Here is a 23,795-nt window from a genome sequence, read left to right as displayed (position 1 = left end):
AATTCGTGAGAGTGATGGTGAGCTAGAATTACAGATGGGAGACGAAAGGGCAAGGCTTCTCAGAGTAAGAGGTACAATCACTCTTGCTACACCAACCTTAACTCACACATCACGTTTGGTATACACAGCAGAATGCACCTCCTGCCTGCAATTTGCATGCCTTCCTGCAAGCAAATTGAATCTGCAATGTCATCACTCAGGCATAAAAAAAGTCCTCCAAACATCTCTGGCTTCCCTGTGGCTCAGTTGGTAGAGCATGATGTTTGCAACGCCAGCCTGGTGTGTGCAACGCCAGGGTTGTGGGTTCGATTCCCACGGGGGGCCAGTACAAAAAAAAGAATGCAGTCGCTCTGGATAAGAGCGTCTGCTAAATGACTAAAATGTAAATGTCATCCATTAATTGAGGGAATCTTTGCATTTACAAACATTCACACACAACTATTTCATATTTATAAACTATGCACTAATATTCTTGAACATAAGGATTTATTTTTTGTAAAATGGGGTGAGAAAGCACTAAAAGACACTGTGCAAATACCAGACATGGTAAGATACAGTAATAATTTCCATGCATTGGTAGAAAACTTATTTTTAAAAACTTATTTTTTAACACTTTTAGTGAATGCATCCAACAAATAAAGCATTCCAGTTAAGGCTGTGCTTGATTTCCAGCGGGGCTGTGCTCTGTATAGCCTACTCAATCTTTGAACGTGAAATTTAATTAAAATAAAGAGATGATTGTCAACTTATTTAAGATGTCAACATTTAAAGTAATTACACTGGGTGGGCTGATAAATAATAAATACAATAGCATAAAAAAATATATATTTGACTGTGAAATCTTCTGCATAGACCTTGTTTTTGATAAAGTACAATGATGTTGTTTTGCCTCCAAGTGGCCAATACTGTATATTACATGCTACTCCCAAACCTGCAGTGCACTCAGACTGAACACTTCTTCATGGCGCTGCTTCTGCAACGTGGTCTCAGCATTTCGTATTATTCTGTACGTAAATCTGGGACACTCCTTTAGGGAAGGGAAGGGAAAGGGGATACCTAGCCAGTTGTACAACTGCATGCATTCAGCTGAAATTATGTTTGTGCTTGTGCATCATCCATGGTCTCAGAGCATTTTGTATTATTCTGCCTGTAAATCCTAGACACTTCATTTAGTATGACATTAACATTTCATATGTTATGTATGAATTTGTTGATGTCCATCATCCATTTTGTATTATATGTTACGAACTGCAAAGTACAATATGTTAGGAATGTACAAAACGTATGATATGTTACGAATTCCAAATTGTTGTGGCTAACGTTAGCTAAGTGGTTAGGTGGCTAACACTAATGCTAGCTAGCACTAAGGGTTAGATGTTAAGGTTAGGGTTAAGGTTAGGAGTTAGTTAAAGGCTTAAGGTTTGGGTTAGGGGAAGGGTTAGCTAACATGCTAAGAAGTTGCAAAGTAGCTAAAGTTGTCTGTGATAAGATTCCAACATTAAATATTTGGACTGATAGACATTCACATTATACGCACACCTATCCAGCCCGACCAGCCACCTTATTTTTGTAACCTTCTATAGCTAGGTTTCCATCCAATTGGTGACAGATATTCATGCAAATATTCTAAAATCTGCATAAAAACATTTCCCCAACAGAGATGTGTTTCCATCAAATTGACTCATTAAATTCCCATGTACCAAATAAAAAACAGAAGTTAAATGAGTTTCCATCGCATTTTCAACTGACAAGTAAAAAAATACATTATATATGTGCCCACTCTGGTTTTGGCATGAGTGCTCTAGCCAACAGCACTATCTGCACGTTGTTGGCTAGAGCCCATGTATAGCCTACATGATGAGATTATTATGGACAAAAGAGCTAGATTATTTGTATTTTTCAAAAAGCACCCAAGCATCGACTATCATGCCACCAGAATCAGACCCTCAATATTTATTGTAAAGGAGCATCAAGCTCATCACCTTGCACTTTCACCACCTGTGAAGTTCATCATATTTTATTTCATCTGTAGCCTAATGGTGCTTTCAACAACTGGAAACTCTGAACATTTTTTGTTTGAATCATGAACTAACTCAGTAATCTTCACGTCAGAAAGCCGGAGCTCTAGAAAGAGGCATGAGATCCCGCCATGGAATTCCGAGTTGGATGACCTTTCAAAACAAATTTACCTGTCAAAGTTATTTTTTTGTCGAGTTCCCAGTTGTTTTGAATGCGCTGAAGTTGGAAGTCAGAGATTTTCCAGTTCCAGGTTCACAGTTCCCAGTTGTTTTGAACATGGCATAATGCATGCTTTCCAGATGAGTTGTAGTCAGAGGACCACACAACATGTCATCACATGACTCCAAGTTTACTTTGATATGATGGTTATTATATAAATATTTGCGCACAAAATGTTTCCACCAACATTTCTCGCATAATTAATTTTACAGACACAAAAAGATCCCACATTATGTAGAGTATTTTGTTTTGTCCACAGTTTACCGAAGATGTTCTATTTCCATCAGGCCTGTCAATACATGTTTTATCCGACAAGTACTTTACTCACATAAAAAGGTTAAATTGAATCCTGGACTGTATTATTTAACCATACCAAACGTAACATACAAACATACATCAGACTAATTTGAATGTCCCGGATTTCCGTTTACTATATTACGTCTAGTCTATGAGACCAGTCTGCGCTGCCGAGCATGTGGGGGTGTGCTGGTTTTGACAGCTACTTCAACTAGCTAGTCCAGTGTGGGAGAACTCAGGAGACAGCTTTCCGTGCGTGTCGTCTCGAGTATCAGCAATGGCCCTGTTGAAATCTAGCAAGATCATTTCTACCGTCGGAGTTCACCCTCCATTGGGTGTCTTCTCCATTCGTGCCAGGTAAATAATCTGCTCTTAGAGTAACGTTACTGCTTTATTGTTGTTTTATTGACTAGTCAGCTGGCCAGCTAGGCTGACAACAATAGATAGACAACTAGTGCAGAGCTAGCAAGCATACTAGTTCTAGCTAGCTAGTAGACGACCCTTTGACTTTCCCCTCAAAGGGAGCAGGCTACTGTAGCTGGTCAACTCAAGACATATGAACAGCTAGCATGTTAGCTAGCTAGCTAGCTAGTTTTCACAGCCATGTCCATGTAGTTATCATCTACCTTGCCAATGTTATAGCGGATTTCATTATGCCTTGAGGCTGGTTGGCTATTTGCAACCTCACAACAAACCAAGGTTGTTCAGTGACTGGATACATTTAAAGGTAACGTTGTCAAGGTAACTAGGATCCAGTGATGTGTTTTAGCAGGTAACGTTAAGTGGTTAGCTGATAGCCATACATGAAGTGTCAATACTTAATATTCTTTCTTATGATTATAGTAGAGTTGGCAAAAGAGCAAGAACTTGGAGGAGTTGAAACAGCCTTGTTAGCTTGCTACACGCAAAGATTTATATGACTGCTAAGGTCACAAAACGCTAGAAGCTAGTTGGCTGGCCATCATAGCTAGTGATGTTCACCCTCCACGTGACTGGTCAAGCATGTTTCATTACTGCACTGCTGGTGACTGGCTGCCCACTGAAAGATAGCTAGCTAGGCCCATGAAATTAAGTTTAATTGACGCAATAAATGTTGTAGGCCTATGGGCAGAAATATTGCAGGATTAATGAATGTCATCCTTGCAACATTAGTGGTTGGTTGTTGATGCTGCCACACATACTATCCAGTATGAGTATTCCTGTGTGTGAAAGCAGACTTCAGCTTAATCAAATTGAGATTATTAGGGGATTACCACCACCTAATTTGGATTGAATCCTCCGTAGTGCAAAGGTATCAGACAACTTAATTGGGTGTAAATCGAGTTGATGCAAGTCTGTGATTTACTGTCTGTGATTTACTGTCTCTATCTTCTACTGGATGTCTCAATCTCCCTCCCTGACTGCTTCAGCTCATGGTGGTCTGAGGTGCAGATGGGTCCCCCTGACCCCATCCTGGGGGTGTCGGAGGCCTACAAGCGGGACACCAACCCCAAGAAGATTAACCTGGGTGTAGGAGCATACCGTGATGACCAGGGCAAGCCATATGTCCTCAGCTGTGTTCGCAAGGTGTGTTCAATCACTGCTTAATGTTTATGATAACTAATCTCATCGTATCCATCATAACACCAGAAACTCCTAACTTTCACAAGAGACTAGATGTTAAACAGACATCAGCCTAGCTGTCTATAATCACCTTGACACTGAGAACAGACTTAACTAAAAACCTTGGCTTGACTTTGACCCTGTGTATACTTAGGCTGAAGCTCAGATTGCTGCAAAGAAGCTGGACAAAGAATACCTGGCTATTGGCGGTCTGGGGGACTTTACCAAGGCATGCGCCAAGCTGGCTTTGGGAGCCGACAATGAGGTTATCAAGAGTGGCAAGGTAAGTCTTTCCTGGAACCTCAGACATCCTGATTCCACAGCACAGATTTAGAAGACTTATTTTAACAGTTTGTTGTTTATTCCCTGTTCACAGAGCATCACTGTCCAAACTATTTCTGGAACTGGGTCTTTGAGAATCGGAGCCAACTTCCTGGTAAGAGCCCTGATCCTTTTGCCTTTTTACATATGGGTAGTTCCATGGTAAGAGTGATGCTGAGACTCGGATTGTACACTTTAAAATGTATGTTAAACAAAAACCAATGATTGTAAAGTTAAACAAACCATACAACTCTATGCACAAGGAATACTTTTAACAATTTCCACAGAAAATTATACAAACACATTTACTTGAAGAACATTGTAGATGCTACGTTTGGTAACAGAATGATGGTTTGTGGTAACAGAATGACGGCACAAACAGCAAACTTTGCATCTGCACAGGCTTATTAATGAACGTCTCTTCTTTTCCCCACTTTCTTCGTTCCGCCACCCGTCTCTCAGTCCCGTTTCCATACAGAAGCCAGGGACGTGTACCTGCCCAAACCCTCCTGGGGGAACCATACACCCATCTTCAGAGACGCTGGGATGCAACTGAAGGCATACACCTACTATGACCCAAAGACCTGTGGCTTTGACTTCCAGGGAGCCCTGAATGACATCTCTGTAAGACATGGCACAGAAGCCTAATCTCCCCCTGTCAATGTGTACAGAAAGTACATTAAACTGATAGATAATTGTATGTCCGTGTATTATAGATTTAAAAAAAGAAATTGTTATTGTTTCCTCTTATTCAGAAAATCCCTGAGAAGAGTGTCATAATGCTTCATGCCTGTGCCCACAACCCCACTGGAGTGGACCCTCGGCCAGAGCAGTGGAAGGAGATTGCTGACGTAGTGAAGGTTAACACAGCTGAATATAAAGTTCTCGGTAGCCCTCTGACACCTCATTCGATCTGGCAACCAGGCCAAAATAAATATATAACAAGTTCTATTATCATTTTCTTCATTCCAGAAAAGGAACCTCCTGGTGTTCTTTGACATGGCCTACCAGGGCTTTGCCAGTGGTGATATTGACCGTGATGCCTGGGCTGTGCGTTATTTCATTGAGCAAGGCCACAACATTGTGCTTTCTCAGTCTTTTGCTAAGAACATGGGTCTCTATGGTGAGTAATGATAATCACACTGGTCATGTTTGAGTATAATGTTGGGGGGGGGGGCCCAATTATTTTGTGTTTATTTAAGCTAAGCAACATACCTTGTGTGGTGGTGTTATGTCCTCAGGTGAGCGTGTTGGGGGCTTCACTGTTGTGTGTAAGGATGCTGAGGAGGCCAAGCGTGTGGAGTCCCAGCTGAAGATCCTCATTCGGCCCATCTACTCCAACCCTCCCATGAATGGGGCACGCATTGCTGCCACCATCCTCAATACACCAGACCTGTACAAAGAGTGGTGAGTAACAGTCATCCACAGTGTCATACTTCAATTGTCTCATAGCAATAAATATGGGCCCAGTTGAGTCATGACTGTTCTCTCTCTAGGCTTGGGGAGGTGCATGGTATGGCCAACCGCATCATCACAATGAGGGAGCTGTTGGTGGCCAACCTGAAGAAGGAGGGCTCCACTCGGAACTGGAAGCACGTCATCGACCAGATTGGCATGTTCTGCTTTACAGGGCTGAAGCCTGAACAGGTAGAGTAACTGTCTCTACGTGGTCTTATACTATAGTATGTGATTTCCATCGGGTCACCTACTTGTAAAGGAATCATCAAATGAAACATTGCCTATACTATAAGTATCAGATGAGTCATGAGTATAACTGTATTTCAACTTGTGCAGGTGGAGCGCCTTACGAAGGAGTTCTCCGTCTACATGACAAAGGATGGGCGTATCTCCATGGCTGGCGTCACCTCTGGCAACGTGGGTTACCTTGCACAAGGTATCCATGCAGTGACCAAGTGAGATGGTCGACCAGGAGTCACACACCGTAGTCACCATCAGAGGACAGCGAGGGGCGGTAGAGTCAGATAAGAAAAATACGCCCTTATGAAAATTAACTCTCTCCTCAGCTTTCCTTTTAGGGAAAGACTCAAAAGTAAGAAGATACCATAGGGTTATTTCTGTTGTCATTTTCTGTTGTAATTGTCTAGATATTGTATGTTGGACCATCTAACTAGGCTTTTAATTGTGAGTCCCCTGGAAAAATTGTGGGTTCCCTGGGGAAAGAAATCAAGGAACTCTTGAATCTTTTTGATCCCCCCCTCAGACATCAAAATATTTTATAGATCACACTTCCCAATGAAAGCACAAGTTTAGAATCGTGTCTATATTGCAGCAAGTCCTCTCACTTAGTTTGAACACACCCTGTCTCCAAAAGAACTGTGCTCAACTGTTGGTTGTTACATGAAACACCAAAGTAATAAGGATTAAGACAATTATTTAAGACAATTATTATTGAAATATGCATCTCTGAATTATTAATGATTAACTTAAAGTATCTTTCAAAAAGATATCAGGTGCTGAAAAACTTTGTCAGTGGAACCTGCCTAGGTAATTCTAGTGGAGTAATGGCACTTGTCTTATGAGGGATGATATGGGCTGCATGGAGTCAACGATTGTGATTATCAACCGGCCACAATGTGTGCTAAGGATACAATTCTGTTGTAATTTATTGTAACGGATGACCACATCTCCCACTAATGCTGTACCATATCATTTAATAGAACTGTTTATCTATGGGCTGTACACAGTATACTGTATGAACTGTTTTGACTCAATTTCAGGAGCATGAAGGGAGTTTTGCTGCTTGCACATTGCCTTGTACACGTGCCCCCTCATGTGCTTCACCTTCATTGAAAGTCAAATGTATTGCACCTTAAGATTGCCCTCTGACTTTGAGTGGTGTACATTTCTGATGGGCCATGGAAAGCAGAGTCCAGCCAACCTCTTAACACAGACTTGCCCTCAAGCCAACCACTATCTTATGGTTTTTACTTTGTGTTGTGAAAGATTACTGGTGGGTTCCACCTTGTAGATTATGGACTGCAGGGCCCCAAACATTCTAAAGCATGTCAGAAGTTTTACCCTTTCAGTTACCTGCTCTGTTGATGTTGCAGATCTCTGGTCCCAGGAGTGGGAACTCCTTTCTTTTGGTGGAGGCATCTGCTTGTTCTAATTAGACACTGATTCTTAACTAGTGGAACGGTCATCTTTTTCTGCCCAATGTCACTATTCAAATTAATCTGATGTTATTTTGAATGGTACTCAATTCTCTGAAATAATCTGATCATGATTTATGTGTACTGTAATCTTCTGAGTTTCTCAGATTTGAGTCAGCTTCATTTTATTATTTATGTCTGACCAGTGTTATTGTCACTAAAATAAAGATGGTTGCACAGTTTGTAAATGTCAGTTTCTTAATTTCGAGCAATGACTCAAGCAGTTTGCCGGCACTAAAAATGTCAGCTCTGTATTAGTAAAAAGATCGGTAAGGCAGCGGGGAAAGGATAAAGTGCAAAAATTGTTTTAATTCAAGAAAGGCCTAGAATTTACCGACCATATGGACACTCCTCTTCAGTGCTTGCAGAACACTGGAAACGTTAGGTAGAAATACCTTGAGTAGGGTTGCAAAGGGAGGGTATTTTACTGGTAACTTTCAAAGTTTACTAGTAAATTTCATAAAATTCTGGTAGTTTATCACAAGCTCTAGTGGCCTTTTTGGATAGTTCAGATTATCACATGTCTGTAATTATCTCTGGCCCACTGTGGCCCATAGAGATAGAACTCTAGTGCCCAAAAACTTATTTTATAATGGGCAGCACCATTGAGGACTTTAACCATTTTGAAGTAGTAAACTGGGTGGGACTTCCTATGCGTTAAGGAAGGCTCACATAATTCCATACAGATCAGCAATGAATTATACTCATGAGGAAACATTCTATGACTGCAGGTGGCAGTAAACCGGCAAACTTCGCTTTATACTTGTTCAAACAACACACTAGATGGCAGTGTGCACCCTTTCAGTTTGTTTGCCAACTCAGAAGTAGTAGAAGAAAATATACTACTTAAAAATGGAGGGCTCAATGGAGACAGAAGGGGAAACACAGACAAGTCACAGGGGCTATAAAGCTGAAGCATCCTTTTACGTTTTCTCCATTTTTGCTGTTTAGGGGTGCAAGGTAAAATTGAGGAGGAGAACAGAGAAGGCATTACATAACGGAAATATGCAAATACTTGCTACAACGCGCCAATAGGTTCTCACTAGCTCGTGCTTGGCTTTGCCCACCTTGCTGGTTCTGCCGACAATTCTTAATTTGCTCCCAGTGTAAATGACACAGATGAACAATCTTGGGTTAGTTATACATATCTTAAGTGCTGCGCAGATGCCATAATGGGACAGACACAATGATACGATGTCTATCTAAGTCTACGGTGTGGCCCTATTACATATAAAATAGATCAAATCATTAAATATGGTGATTTTAAAATAAAAAATTGAATTGACAAAGCTATAAAGGGTTTCAGCATGACATAACCCTTATATTTTTTACACACTTGTATTTATTTTACTAGCTATATCATGTCTATTGTAAATGTTTTGGCGCTAAACTGGTAGCAGTTGTGAAAACGTCAATAGTTGAAGAGGTGCAGAGTTCATTTAAAAAAATAATAGTACAACAAAAATGTTGACACAAACTCTTCCTCGACGATGCAGTGTTCAATATCAAATTTAGTAAATAAAACATCCAGAATAGGACCTTTAATTAAAAAAACACGGCATCAATACTAGGTCAGATTTTTTTTAAACACACAAGAAATAAAACACAAGAATATACACTATGTACAAGGTCAGTACCAGTACCATATCAATGTGCAGGGATATAGTGGTAGTTGAGGTAAATATGTACTTGTAGGCAGTGTAAAAGTGACTGGGCAGAAGAATAAATACAAATAATAAATAGTAGCAGCTGAGTAAGTGGTGAATGTGTGTGAGTGTGCATAGACTCAGTGTAGATAGTTTGTGGGTGGGCAGCCAATGATTAGCTACTCAGCAGTCTTATTGCTTGGAGATAGTAGCGGTCTCGGAGCTCTAGAAACCAATTTCAAATCAAATTCAATTATATTAGTCACATGTGCCGAATACAACAGGTGTAGACCTTACAGTGAAATGCTTACTTACAAGCCCCTAACCAACAATGCAGTTAAAAAAATATGAATAAGAATAAGAAATAAAAGTAACAAGTAGTTAAAGAGCAGCAGTAAAATAAGAATACCGAGACTATATACAGGGGGTACCGGTACAGTGTTAATTTTCGGGGGCACCGGTTAGTCAGGTAATATGTACATGTAGGTAGAGTTATTAAAGTGACAATGAATAGATAATAACAGAGAGTAGCAGCGGCGTAAAAGGGGGGGGGGCAATGCAAATAGTATGAGTAGCCATTTGATAAGATGTTCACGAGTCTTATGGCTTGTGTTTAGAAGCTGTTTCGAAGCCTCTTGGACCTAGACTTGGCGCTCCGGTACCGCTTGCTGTGTGGTAGCAGAGAGAACAGTCTATGACTAGGGTGGCTGGACAATTTTTAGGGCCTTCCTCTGACACCGCCTGGTATAGAGGTCCTGGATGGCAGGAATGGCCCCAGTGATGTACTGGGCCATACGCACTGCCCTCTGTAGTGACTTGCGGTCAGAGGCTGAGCAGTTGCAATACCAGGCAGTGATGCAATCAGTCAGGATGCTCTCGGTGGCGCAGCTGTAGAACCTTTTGAGGATCTGAGGACCCATGTCAAATATTTTCAGTCTCCTGAGGGGGAATAGGTTTTGTCATGCCCTCTTCATGACTGTCTTGGTGTGCTTGGACCATGTTAGTTTGTTGGTGATGTGGACACCAAGGAAATTGAAGTCCTCAACCTGCTCCACTACAGCCCCGTCAATGAGAATGAGGGCGTTCTCAGTCCTCCTTTTCCTGTAGTCCACAATCATCTCCTTTGTCTTGATCACGTTGGGAGAGAGGTTTTTGTCCTGGCACCACACGGCCAGGTCTCTGACCTCCTCCCTATAGACTGTCTCGTTGTTGTCGGTGATCAGGCCTATTGTGTCATCGGCAAATTTAATGATGTTGTTGGAGTGGTGCCTGGCCGTGCAGTCATACGTGAACAGGGAGTACAGGAGGGGACTGAGCACGCACCCCTGAGGGGCCCCTCTGTTGAGGATCAGCGTGGTGGATGTGTTGTTACCTACCCTTATCAGCTGGCGGCGGCCCGTCAGGAAGTCCAGGATCCAGTTGCAGAGGGAGGTGTTTTGTCCCAGGGTCCTTAGCTTATTCATGAGCTTTGAGGGCACTATGGTGTTGAACGCTGAGCTGTAGTCAATGAATAGCATTCTCACATATGTGTTCCTTGTGTCCAGGTGGGCAAGGGCAGTGTGTCGTGCAACAGAGATTGCATCATCTGTGGATCTGTTGGGGCGGTATGCAAATTGAAGTGGGTCTAAGGTTTCTGGGATAATGGTGTTGATGTTAGCCATGACCAGCCTTTCAAAGCACTTCATGGTGACAGACGTGAGTGCTACGGGTCGCTAGTTATTTAGGCAGGTTACCTTAGTGTTCTTGGGCACAGGGACTATGGTGGTCTACTTAAAACATGTTGGTATTACAGATTCGGACAGGGAGAGGTTGGAAATGTCAGTGAAGACACTTGCCAGTTGGTCAGCGCATGCTCGCAGTACACGTCCTGGTAATCCGTCTGGCCCTGCGGCCTTGTGAATGTTGACCTGTTTAAAGGTCTTACTCACATCAGCTGCGGAGAGCGTGATCACACAGTCGTCCAGAACAGCTGGTGCTCTCATGCATGTTTCAGTGTTATTTGCCTCGAAGCGAGCATTGAAGTAGTTTAGCTTGCCTAGAAGGCTCGTGTCACTGGGCAGCTCTTGGCTGTGCTTCCATGTGTAGTCTGTAATGGTTTGCAAGCCCTGCCACATCCGATGGGCGTCGGAGACGGTGTAGTACGATTCGATCTTAGTCCTGTATTGACACTTTGCCTGTTTGATGGTTATTAGGAGGTCATAGCGTGATTTCTTATAAACTTCCGGGTTAGAGTCCCGCTCCTTGAAAGTGGCAGCTCTAGCCTTTAGCTCAGTGGGGATGTTGACTGTAATCCATGGCTTCTGGTTGGGGTATGTACGTACGGTCACTGTGGGGACAACGTCATCGATGCACTTATTGATGAAGCCAATGACTGATGTGGTGTACTCCTCAATGCCATAGGAAGAATCCACGAACATATTCCAGTCTGTGCTAGCAAAAAAGTCCTGTAGCTTAGCATCTGCTTCATTAGACCACTTTTTTATTGACCAAGTCACTGGTGCTTCCTGCTTTCATATTTGCTTGTAAGCAGGAATCAGGAGGATAGAATTTTGGTCAGATTTGCCAAATGGAGGGCGAGGGAGAGCTTTGTACACATCTCTGTGTGTGGAGTAAAGGTGGTCTAGAGTTTTTTCCCCTCTGGTTGCACATTTAACATGCTGATAGAAATTTGGTAAAACAGATTTAAGTTTCCCTGCATTAAAGTCCCCGGCCACTAGGAGTGCCGCGTCTGGATGAGCGGTTTCCTGTTTGCTTATGGCGGAATACATCTCATTGAGTGTGGTCTTAGTGCTCGCATCGGTTTGTGGTGGTATGTAGACATCTACGAAAAATACAGATGAAAACTCTCTAGGTAGATAGTGTGGTCTACAGCTTATCATGAGATACTCTTCCTCAAGCTAGCAAAACTTTGAGATTTCCTTAGATATCGTGTACCAGCTGTTGTTTACATATATGCATAGGCCGCCACCCCTTGTCTTACCAGACACCGCTGTTATATCCTACCGATACAGCGTATATCAATCAAATGTATTTATAAGCCCTTCTTACATCAGCTGATGTCACAAAGTGCTGTACAGAAACCCACCCTAAAACCCCAAACAGCAAGCAATGCAGGTGTAGAAGCACAGCCAGCTGTATGTTGATAATGTCGTCGTTCAGCCACGACTCCGTGAAGCATAAGATATTACAGTTTTTAATGTCATGTTGGTAGTTGGACTGATGTTATTTTATAGTTCGATGTCTTCACCATTATTCTACAATGTACAAAATAGTAAAAAATAAAGAAAAACCCTGGAATGAGTAGGTGTGTCCAAACTTTTGACTGGTACTGTATATATTCGGCCTAGCCTACTAATTGTAGGCTACCCTAATTTTATTTAATAGCTTTATAGGCCTAGTAATATTTTTTTACTAAATAATTACACACATTACATGTATTTTCCTAATGTGCTATAATAGGCCTAAAATGTATTCATTGCAAGACAGAGGGGCACAGAGGCAGCTAAAAGCACTTTCCATTAAAGGTCCAATGCAGCCGTTTTTATTTCAATATCAAATCCTTTCTGCTTAACAAATGAAACAAAGCACCTAACTGTGATGTTTTCAATTAAAGTCGTCAAAATAAACAAAAACAGCTTCTTAGCAAATAGCAATTTCTCAAGCAAGAATTGTGTTAGGACTGTCTAGGAGTGGTCTGAGTGGGGAGGGGAAAACTGGAAGCTAGCTGTTATTGGCACAGAGGTTTGGAACTCTTTTTCTTATTGGTCTTTTAACTCATTTGATGTCACCAGGCAGGCCGAAACTCCATCCCACCAAAAACAGACTGAAATTTCAGGTCTTTTCAAACAGCTCTTACACTAAAAGTACTGTAATGAGCCGGCTGGGTCATAAAAGGAAAAGAGACGGACTCTAGGTGTGCAGGTCAGAACACAGGTTTATTCCTAAACTGGGCTATTGTTCAGGCCACAGCCCACGCCGCTAAATGCCGAACGTACACAATTATACCATGTCGAGTTAATGGTCACTCCCATAGGAACAGATCAAGGCCCGAACAGAAAGAGAAAGAAAGATGAGACAGTAATCCCTATTTATGCATTTCCAAATCCCGCGGGATTACCCATCATACCCCCCCAACCTTTCCCTCTGTCCTGACATATTTAACCCCTGCTAGTAGCCATGAGAACCATAACACACCCACAAACACAGAACACAATACCGGGTCGTTACAGTACATTATCATAATTTTGACAATTTCACAGTTTTAGTCCAACCTCAGTGTGGAAATATATAAAACACAGGAAATTACGTTTATGACTGCACTGGGCCTTTAAATCATGTGACTAGGCTAAGCCACTTCAGTAAGTCATGGTATGATTACTCACTACATTAGATACGAAGAAATAGCCCACGACCAATCCAAATTTCTCATAATAACCATGAGTAGCACTTTTAAAAATTGCCGAACGGTAATGGTGACAGGAGCCAGCCGAGGCCTCGGTCTGCGAGTAGTGGAAAGTCTGGTGGCAGGGAGCTCTGATCCGGATAAGATTATTATTGCCACGGCCAGAAACCCGAGCGGGGCCCAGGTAAATAAACACATGCGAAAATGTTATACGTCTTGTGCTGTGTTTTGAGCGTATCCTAGGCTACAGTATTGTAACGACCCTGGGTTTATAAGCGCGGAAATCGACTCTGCTGTTTCATTACATTGGTGTCAGAAGTGATCGGACCTTGTATCCACAACAGTGCCTGTGCTTGGCTGGTGAGCGAGTTCCTGTAAGACGCAAGCTAGCGTGAGGACGCGCTCTTTGAAAGGAGGGAGTAGTGTAACGACCCTGGGTTTATAAGTGCGGAAATCGACTTTGCCGCACGAGCGTGCTTTTGCGGCACAGTCGATAGCGCGATGGACTTCAGAGCTAGAAGGTTGAGGGTTTGAGACCTGCTCCCTGCTGTTTCATTACAGTATTCTTTATTGGGGTTGGTGGATGTTTATTTATTTATTTCACCTTTATTTAACCAGGTAGGCTAGTTGAGAACAAGTTCTCATTTGCAACTGCAACCTGGCCAAGATAAAGCAAAGCAGTTCGACACATACAACAACACAGAATTACACATGGAATAAACAAACATATAATCAATAATACAATAGAAAAACCTATATACAGCATGTGCAAATGAGGTAGGATAAGAGAGGTAAGGCAATAAATAGGCCATGGTGGCAAAGTAATTACAATATAGAAATTTAACACTGGAATGGTAGGATGTGCAGAAGATGAATGTGCAAGTAGAGATACTGGGGTGCAAAGGAGCAAGATAAATAAACAAATACAGTATGGGGATGAGGTAGATTGAATGGGCTATTTACAGATGAGCTATGTGCAGTGATCTGTGAGCTGGTGCTTAAAGCTAGTGAGGGAGGTAAGAGTCTCCAGCTTCAGTGATTTTTGCAGTTCGTTCCAGTCATTGGCAGCAGAGAACTGGAAGGTTTTTCTATTGGCTTTGGGGGTGACCAGTGAGATATACCTGCTGGAGCACGTGCTATGGGTGGGTGCTGCTATGGTGACCAGTGAGCTGAGATAAGGTGGGGCTTTACCTAGCAGAGACTTGTAGATGACCTGGAGCCAGTGGGTTTGGCGACGAGTATGAAGCGAGGGCCAGCCAACGAGAGCATACAGGTCGCAGTGGTGGGTAGTATATGGGGCTTTGGTGACAAAACGGATGGCACTGTGATAGACTGCATCCAATTCATTGAGTAGAGTGTTGGAGGCTATTTTGAAAGTGACATCGCCCAAGTCGAGGATCGGTAGGATGGTCAGTTTTACGAGGGTATGTCATGTCATGTAAGGACTGTCATATAGGGCATTTGCATATTCTCAATATTTTTTTACATGTTGATGTAGGCTAACATTTGCTCATACATTCTCAAACAGCCCAATTTTGTATTCGTACAATATGTTACAAATTTGCCAAACGTATGATATGTTCCAAATTCCAATTTGTTGTGGCTAACATTAGCTAGGCTAGGGGTTAGGGTTATGGTTAGGCTTAAAGTAATGCGAACATCTTGCAACCCAAAGGTTACGTGTTCGAATCTTATCACGGACTACTTTTGCATTTTAGCTAAGCAGCAACTACTTACTACTTTTGATCTACTTTGGACCTACTTAGTATGTTAGCTAACCCTTCCCCTAACCCTTTAACTTAACTCCTAACCATAACCTTAACCCCTAACCTCCAGCCAAGCCAACGTTAGCCACCTAGCTAGGGTTAAGGTTAAAGGGTTAAGGTTAGGGAAGGGTTAGCTAACATACTAAGTAAGGTTAAAGGGTTATGGCTAAGGGAATGGTTAGCTAACATGCTAAGTAGTTGCAAAGTAGCAAAAGTGGTCCGTGATGAGATTCGAACAAGCAAACTTTGGGTTGCTAGACAATCTTATACACCTACCCATCCACCCTTCTGTGTTTTTTCCTTAAGTAACAATCTGTCTTATGTAACCAAACGTAACATATCATACTAATTTCAGTGTCCCGGATTTACTATTTTATGTCTAGTCTATGTCACTGGTGAATGCCGATCTGCACACCTGTCATGTGCAATGTAGTTGTGTGAAGTAATCCTCTGTGTTTTGCAGGAACTGCAGAAACTAGCTGAAAGACATCCAAACATCCATATAATAACACTTGGTAAGAATAATTAAATCAATAACTTTTGTATGCATGATATAATGCTATATAAAAAATCATATTGTTTTCTTACTGACTTTGCCTCCTCTCCAGATGTTGTCAGTCAGGAGAGCATAGAGAAAGCTGCACAAGACGTTGACCTGCTTGTTCAGGAGCTGGGCCTCAATTGTCTAATCAACAATGCTGGAATCAATGTTGTCGCCAATTTTGAGACAGTCACGGCTGAGAAGATGTTGGAGAACTTCCACACCAACTCTGTGGCCCCCCTTATGATCACTAAGGTTTCATTTGTTAATTTTTATCTTTGCATAAACAAAAATGCATGATAGTCCACCTGCATGAGAGAAATAGAAATGTTCTCACATTCTGTATCTCTGCCAGGCTCTCCTACCCCTGCTGAAGAGGGCAGCTGCCAAAGGCACGGGGATGGGCATCCATAGAGCTGCGGTCATCAACATGACTTCCTTGTTAGGGTCAGTCGAGCTCAACTGGGGTGACCGGGCCAAGAACTTCAAGTGGTATCCTTACAGAACATCCAAGGTATTCATTGGTCATTTGACAACCTGATAAATGTGGACAGGTGTCGAGCAGATAAGCCAGACTAAGATAAGTGACATGGCTCTGACAACAAGTTGTTGTGTATTGACAGAGTGCTCTGAACATGGTGACCCGATGCATGGCAGTGGATCTGGAGGCTGATGGCATCCTGTGCATGGGCCTCCATCCTGGCTGGGTACGCACTGACATGGGCGGACCAGAGGTAAGCCTCTATTCTCTTCTCAGCAGAGAGAACATAATGCACACTGCATCACAATATCTGTCCCTACATCCGTACTTGTTTATTTTAGTAATAGCCCCATGAGAATAAATAGTTGTTTTTTTAGGGAAACATTGATAATGAATAATCTTTATAATTTCCCCTTTGCCTCCAGGCACCTTTGAGTCCAGAGGAGAGCATATCTTCTGTGTTGTCAGTAATTGGTGGATTGACTGAAAAGGATCATGGGTCATTTCTACACTACACCGGGGAGCCACTACCCTGGTGATTGGAATATCACCATGGATGATTTTATATGTTGTTGGTTTGCATATGTTTATGCTTTGACTATGCAAAGTTGAATGTACTACCTAGATAGCAGTTATGCATGAAAAAATGCATCATGTAATGTTCTATATGACATTAAGTTTTATTCGCTGTAACACTGACACTGTATGCCTAGCCTATGTTATTAAAATGAGGTAAGTTAATTGTTCTGTAGGCCTATGTGCAACAGGTTGAAGTGGCGAGGAAGCAAATAGTGGACAGTCTTGTTTGTCTTTGAAGGAAGTTGTTCTTTCAGCTTAGGAGAAGTATCTTCCCAGACATCTTTGTAAACCTCTAAGAGGATATTAAATGATATTGTTTAATTTCCGAGCAGTGAGTGTTCTGGCACTTCCTTAAGTTATTATGAAGAAATATCCCACTGTTAAGTCTGAAAGGATAATGAATGTTACTGCTCTCTTTTCCAATGAAACTTTTGGTGTTAGCAATAGTAATGAAGAGTATTTATTTGTGTCTTTAGAAAATATAGTAACATGCAGTATCCTGGAAAATAACATTTATCCTCTGTTCTTTCCCCTATGACGCATAGTAGGAGTTTGTCTGATGTTAGCTGAAATAAAAGTTGTGCACAAAAGTGTTGAGAAATGAGGAACAAGGAAGTGGGTGGATATTTTAAAAACCTTCTCTTCCAAATGTTAGGAATGCTTTTGCTTTGCTCTAGTTATCTCAGAGAGCTGCATGTTTCTGCACAAAACAAACACTATTAAGACATTTTAAATTCAGAAGTCAATTATATATGATCACTTAAACATCAAAACACTACTAGGTGACTGTTGAAACAATTCAACCCTGTTTTATGTGCATACTATCTTATTCATCTGGTGGCTATTTGGGTACTACATGTGATAAACCTCACCTAGAAGTTGCTTTGCAAATCGTGCTGGTGGAACAATGAGCCAGAGAGGAATAGCTTCAAATGTGAAGGTTGCTTTTGGAGGAAGTGAATAAGACAAGCCAGTCTTGGACCATCATTAGAAACTGATCAGACCTGTTTAACCAGGTGGTGGATAGTCAGGTGCTGTAATGATCAGTGAGTCAGTCCGCCAGAGAACGAATGTATGGTAATGTAAACACACAGATGACAGTGAATGGAAGAGAGGGACAGACAGACTGTGTCATAAGGTATTCATTCTTATTTCACAAATATCACATTCTGTTTAGTCTTTTATAATTGTACATCTCTCAGATTTTGTTTGCCAGAGTGTGTCACTGTATTTCTATCAGGCAGTTGTAAAGAATGGACAGAATACAGTGAATAAGGATTAAGGATATTGGTGACTTCGTATTTACACTTGTAAATAATGTGTAATAACATGCTATTGGGGAGCCACTTGCTTTGAAATATATCTTTAGTTTACTTCTCTAATATATACTGAATAAAAATATAAATACAACATGGAGCAATTTCAAAGATTTTACTGGGTTACAGTTGATATAAATCAGTGAATTGAAATGCATTCATTAGGCCATGGACCCACCCACTTGGCAACCTGGCCCAGCCAATCAGAAATAGTTTTTCCCGACAGAAGGGCTTTATTACAGAGAAAAACTCCTCAGCACCCCCACCCCCCCCACCCTCCCCGCACCCTTGATATGCCACACCTGTCAGGTGGATGGATTATCTTGGCAAAGGAGAAATGCTCACTAGCAGGGATGTGAACAAATTTGTGAAGCAAATTTAAGACAAATAAGCTTTTTGTGCGTATGGAAAATGTAGGGAATTTTTCTTTTCTGCTCATGAATTATGGGACCAACGCGTTCATATTTTGTTCAGTGTAATTTGCTTGGTTATGACGGAGTTGTTATACAGCAACACTAACTAAAGAATGTTGTCTCACTGTAGCAGGGGGGGCCACATTTTCTGAGCAAAATAAATAAATAATTTGTATTTTTAAAGATGTTCATTGTTGGCCATAAAAGACTGTGAAAACACCAGGGAATCAGCTCCAAGTGATTCTAATTTTGGAAGTCTGTTCCCAAGTATTCCCACGCATAATAGAGAGATACATGTGATCATATACAAATGTAAGCAAGGTTTGAAATTATAATGTTTTAGTCAAATATTATATCTGTTTGGGCTTCTTGCTGTCAATTTGCAGTCTACAAATTAGATGTAATTATGTTCCGGCCCCCTGACCATCCGCTCAAGACAAAATTGGCCCGCGGCTGAATCTAGTTGATGATCCCTGCTCTATAATGTAAATGTCTATTAATAATTTGAACGACAGATGGGAGAACAGGATAATGCTCAAGTAACAATGTTTTCCATAGGTGAGATTTTAGCTTCATTTCCAGGAGACTAGCCGAAAGGTTGTTACTGGATCCTACCGATGTTATTTAACCATTGAGAATTGCACTCATTCTGCATATAGGATACCGGAGTGAATATATGATCTGAATAGAGCATTAGAAGTGTTGAAATTATATGGAGTCCTGCTATACAGGACTTTACATGGCAGAGAGACATGAATTTCCTTGCCACCATGGACCTGTCCATTGGGGACCTACATATGCCCTTCACTGAAGAGGTCAAGTACTGTATCCTGGGAATCTCTGCAACCCTCTTCCTGATTGCTCTGAGCATTCTGGTGTGGCAATTATACCGATACCGCTCATATGCTCCAAGGAAACCTCGTAAGTTAACTAAAACTAATCTAAGTTATCAGTTGGCTTTTGGTCAAACCATATAGGTCAAATACCAGTATACAGTAGAATTAGATTGAGTAATAATTTAAGTACAAGTACTAAACATTCTGTATAGCAAACTCCTACATTTTTGGGATAAGACTTTGGCTCATGCTGCTATAATTCTATTCACTGCAGTTGATGAGTTACTTTCATCTGATGGCAAGCCAGCAAAGTCTGGAGTCTTCCACACAGAAACCCAGAGGCCTAATTTTAAGGTAAGAGCTCTCTATTACTTGTAACCATTCATTCCTTTCCTTACTCACAAGGAACGCTTTCCCATTTCGTTTGTCTACATTGCTATCACTGACACATTGAGCAACAAGCTTCTACTAATATCTGTGTGTATCTTTCCACCCATGTTGTTCTTGGATGCATGTAAATCAAACAGAGGGCATATTTCAGTGAGCTGTGGTTTAGAGAGTTTTCTCTCAGTGTTGCCTACCATAGTCAGTTTTCACACATTGTAATATACAGTGAGAGATAGAGTTCACAAACTAGGGTTAGTCATGTGAATTAGCTTGAGACTGTAGCGTTTTTCTCAAATAACCCTACAGTCTACAACAACAAATGAATGTAGTGCATTTACATCTCAAAAAGTCACTCTTAAACACACTGAAACAGATAGTAGGACCATATCTGTTCCCCAGGTGGAGAAGCTCCATGAAGAGGCACGGAGGTTGAGCAATTGCCTGTCCATGGGCAGCCATGTGGAGTTGCCCAGCCTGGAGGACCAGCAGGAAGAGGTGATGGTGCAGGGCTCCCTGCGCTTCTCCCTCTACTATGACCAGCTGCAGTCCCGGCTGGTGGTCACCCTTCTGGAAGCCTGGGGTCTGCCGGTGAGGGACTTCAGCCGCAGTGTGGACCCCTTTGTGAGGGTCCGGCTGCTATGGGCCGGGCAGGAGAAGGAGAAGGAGGAGCAGTCCTCTCCTTCACTGCAGTGTGTGCTCCATGAGTGGCAGTCCCATTTGGTGAAGGACAGCAGCAGCCCAACGTTTGGGGACCAGTTCTCCTGCTCTCTGGAGGAGGATGATGTCCCTCACATCACCATCAGGTTTGAGGTACATAACTGAGAGAATTATTTGAATTACATTGACAAGCTAATTAGATCAGATTACAACATCTTTTCCTCTTTTCCGCAGGTTAAAGACTTTGATAAATTCTCCAGGCATAGGATCCTGGGAGAGGTCAGAGTTCATCTTTGCGATATGGAAATCTCATACCCTCTTGAAGTCCTCAAGGACCTACAGGCACCACAAAAGGTGGGTGATACAGTCTATCTGGATCTATGTGTAAAAAAATATATCAATCCTGTCTCTGTACTGTCTTGACTTCAGTTATACATTATTTTAATTTCCAGGACCTGGTTGGAGAGGTGCTTCTCTTTATGAAGTATCTCCCCACCCTCCAGAGGCTAGAGGTTGGTCTGCTGAAAATCAGGGCACCACCTCAGCCAAGGCAAAAAAATCAAGGTAAATGCCACTTTTCTTGTGTGATAAACTCATTATTGAGCTGAAGTTGCATACTGTTGCATTGTAGATAAAGGTTCTGTTGACTCTGTTTACAGCACTGTATGCCAAGATCAGTGTCCTCTGCAACCAGTTCAAGCTACGGCACCAGAAGTCCACTGTTAAGACCTGGTGGAAAGTGACCGTCTTCAACGAAGTCATGATGTTCACGCTGCCAGACCCACAGATCAGGGAGTGCTGCATTGTGGTCTCTGTGTACGAGATCCCTGCAGCCAAGAAGTCATCCAAACGCCTGTTTGGCCAGGTCACCTTTGGAAAGGGAAAGAGCTCAGAGGATGAACACTGGAGTTTGATGATGCGATCAATTCGTCAGCCAATAGCAAAGTGGCATCAGCTGTTAATCTGAGGCTAGCCAGGCCAGTCCACCTACTTTGACTATGTTCTTGTGATGCACAGCATATTGGAAATGTGTGGAGGACCAGCATTACAAGGGATTTACACTGACATTTCGTTTTTCAAGCTATTTCTCACAACTGATATCACCTATCTATGAAATATACATTCCAGCTGCTCACCTGATATGAGCAGTGCCTGATCAACTGTGAATAATAGAAGTATTACCAGTAGGCTAAGTATTTAACGTTGCGCTGCACCCACCCTTTTAGGAACACTAGAGGGCACTTATACTCAGTAGTTCATTTCTTGACGAAATCTATGGGCAAAGAGGTTGAGTAAAAACATTCACATATTTATACAATCTCGGCTCTGAAGTCGGACTCCCACGAGCAGTTTAGGCACTTTCAAGGTACTTCAATTTCTTCTAGAAAATTGGTGCAGACAGTGGCGTCATGCCCATAGGGGGCATCTTGTTTTTTTAAGATGTTGAATGAATTTCTAAACTAAATTTCAAGCCCACATTTTATCATAATTATATATAAAAAGATCTGTCATCTGTATTTTGTGGAGGGAACACACTGACTGGACCAGGCAAAGAATACCTCCATCCCCCATTCTCCCTGGTAAGTGGTTCCTTTCAAGTGGTTCCTTCCAAGCAAAAAGATGCCTAGGCGGGATGCTAGATAGTGTGTGCAGTATCGTCAGTGGAGGGGAGACTCACTGGGCATAGAAGACAATTCGACATCTATTCCACGTTGATTCAATGTTCTTTCATTGAAATGACGTTGAAACAACGTTGATTCACCCAGTGTGCCCAGTGGAGAGAGAGTAGAGTGACACACACAGCGTTTGATTTGATTTTAGCTGCCGGTGATGGGCAGGAAGTATGTTTGTAAATTAATTTGATCAAGCTATGTAACCTATTGATGCCTTCTTGATGAATAAATAAAACAAAACTCATAACTAACTACCAAGCTATTTCAAGCTATCAATCAAGTTAGAGTAGCTTGTCTAACTATCTTAGCTAAAATAAACTATGCAGAAAAATATTTTTTTTTACATTAGAATTAGGCATGTTTCACGTGTTAGAAAAATGCAAAATTCTCAGGTGTTTGAAAAATGCAAAAACAGAAGAGTTGTCTGAGTTCAGACCGCAACCCCAAAACATGTGCTTTCCCAATCACAAAATGAAACTACAAAACCTCTCCCAACACTGTGAGCTGTTGATGTGAGATTAGTGGTCAACTTGCATCTCACCCTCTCAAGGCCATTCACAGGCGGTGCCCACCCCTTTTCCAGGCCAATGTGCTGTTAGCTCTTGCTAGCTGCCACCCCCCTGCCTACTACCTCCTAATGTGAACAAGCAGAGGCTTGAGAAAATAAACTTAGAGACATTGAGATGGAAGGGACTTACAGCCATGCCTTTAGAGGGGCTGCAGTCTACAGGCAATTGCTGTCCAGTGTCCACACTCCTAATGAAGTACAGCTCTCAGGGGTTATGCAGGTCAGTGACCTGCCGCAGTGGGAGGATTCTGTCTATTCTACTAAGGGTTTTGCACAATATACACACAGCCATAATGCTTTTTAAAACCTCTTAAATGTAACTAAATGTAATTGTAAGTGTAATCCACGTAATCCCCAAAAGTAATTATTTATCATGAGAGGGACATAAACAATAACTAAACAATAACTACATTTTACATTTTAGTCATTTAGCAGACGCTCTTATCCAGAGCGACTTACAGTAGTGAATGCATACATTTCATAAAAACTTTTTTTTTTCCTCGTACTGGCCCCCCGTGGGAATCGAACCCACAACCCTGGCGTTGCAAACACCATGCTCTACCAACTGATCCACACGAGACACACAAGAGAGGCACACCCAGAGAGAGAGAGGAGAGAGACACCCAGAGAGAGAGGCACACCCACAGAGAGAGAGAGAGACACCCAGAGAGAGAGGCACACCCACAGAGAGAGAGAGAGAGAGAGACACCCAGAGAGAGAGAGAGAGAGAGAGAGAGAGAGAGAGAGAGAGAGAGAGAGAGAGAGAGAGAGAGAGAGAGGAGAGACACCCAGAGAGAGAGAGAGAGAGAGAGAGAGAGAGAGAGATGAGAGACACCCAGAGAGAGAGAGAGAGATGAGAGACACCCAGAGAGAGAGAGAGAGAGAGAGAGAGAGAGGAG

The 23,795-nt window shown here is 42.0% G+C and overlaps 3 protein-coding genes across 3 annotated transcripts; all 3 read left to right on the top strand.

Moving 5' to 3' along the window:
• Window positions 1-2,725: 2,725 nt before the first annotated feature.
• On the top strand, window positions 2,726-7,813 carry got2a (glutamic-oxaloacetic transaminase 2a, mitochondrial). The gene is made up of 10 exons (XM_029757697.1): window positions 2,726-2,892; window positions 3,945-4,101; window positions 4,292-4,420; window positions 4,514-4,573; window positions 4,921-5,082; window positions 5,214-5,318; window positions 5,431-5,581; window positions 5,700-5,865; window positions 5,955-6,105; window positions 6,253-7,813. Exons 1-10 carry the CDS (start codon window positions 2,813-2,815, stop codon window positions 6,373-6,375), a joined length of 1,284 nt encoding a protein of 427 aa, XP_029613557.1. The 5' UTR covers window positions 2,726-2,812; the 3' UTR covers window positions 6,376-7,813.
• A 5,605-nt stretch (window positions 7,814-13,418) lies between these two features.
• si:dkey-12e7.4 (SDR family oxidoreductase) lies at window positions 13,419-17,377 on the top strand. Its single transcript, XM_029757696.1, has 6 exons — window positions 13,419-13,863; window positions 15,909-15,960; window positions 16,054-16,241; window positions 16,342-16,500; window positions 16,610-16,720; window positions 16,893-17,377. Exons 1-6 carry the CDS (start codon window positions 13,648-13,650, stop codon window positions 17,004-17,006), a joined length of 840 nt encoding a protein of 279 aa, XP_029613556.1. The 5' UTR covers window positions 13,419-13,647; the 3' UTR covers window positions 17,007-17,377.
• Window positions 17,378-18,110: 733 nt separating this feature from the next.
• On the top strand, window positions 18,111-22,579 carry LOC115196786 (synaptotagmin 1). The gene is made up of 7 exons (XM_029757695.1): window positions 18,111-18,184; window positions 19,507-19,696; window positions 19,886-19,965; window positions 20,398-20,808; window positions 20,890-21,009; window positions 21,108-21,219; window positions 21,315-22,579. The coding sequence occupies exons 2-7, from the start codon at window positions 19,528-19,530 to the stop codon at window positions 21,620-21,622; spliced, it is 1,200 nt and encodes a 399-aa protein (XP_029613555.1). The 5' UTR covers window positions 18,111-18,184; window positions 19,507-19,527; the 3' UTR covers window positions 21,623-22,579.
• Window positions 22,580-23,795: the final 1,216 nt, after the last annotated feature.

The sequence above is a fragment of the Salmo trutta genome, chromosome 7 (genome assembly GCF_901001165.1).
Source record: "Salmo trutta chromosome 7, fSalTru1.1, whole genome shotgun sequence".
In the NCBI taxonomy this organism is placed as follows: domain Eukaryota; kingdom Metazoa; phylum Chordata; class Actinopteri; order Salmoniformes; family Salmonidae; genus Salmo; species Salmo trutta.
This window is presented reverse-complemented; position numbering and strand designations above follow the sequence as displayed.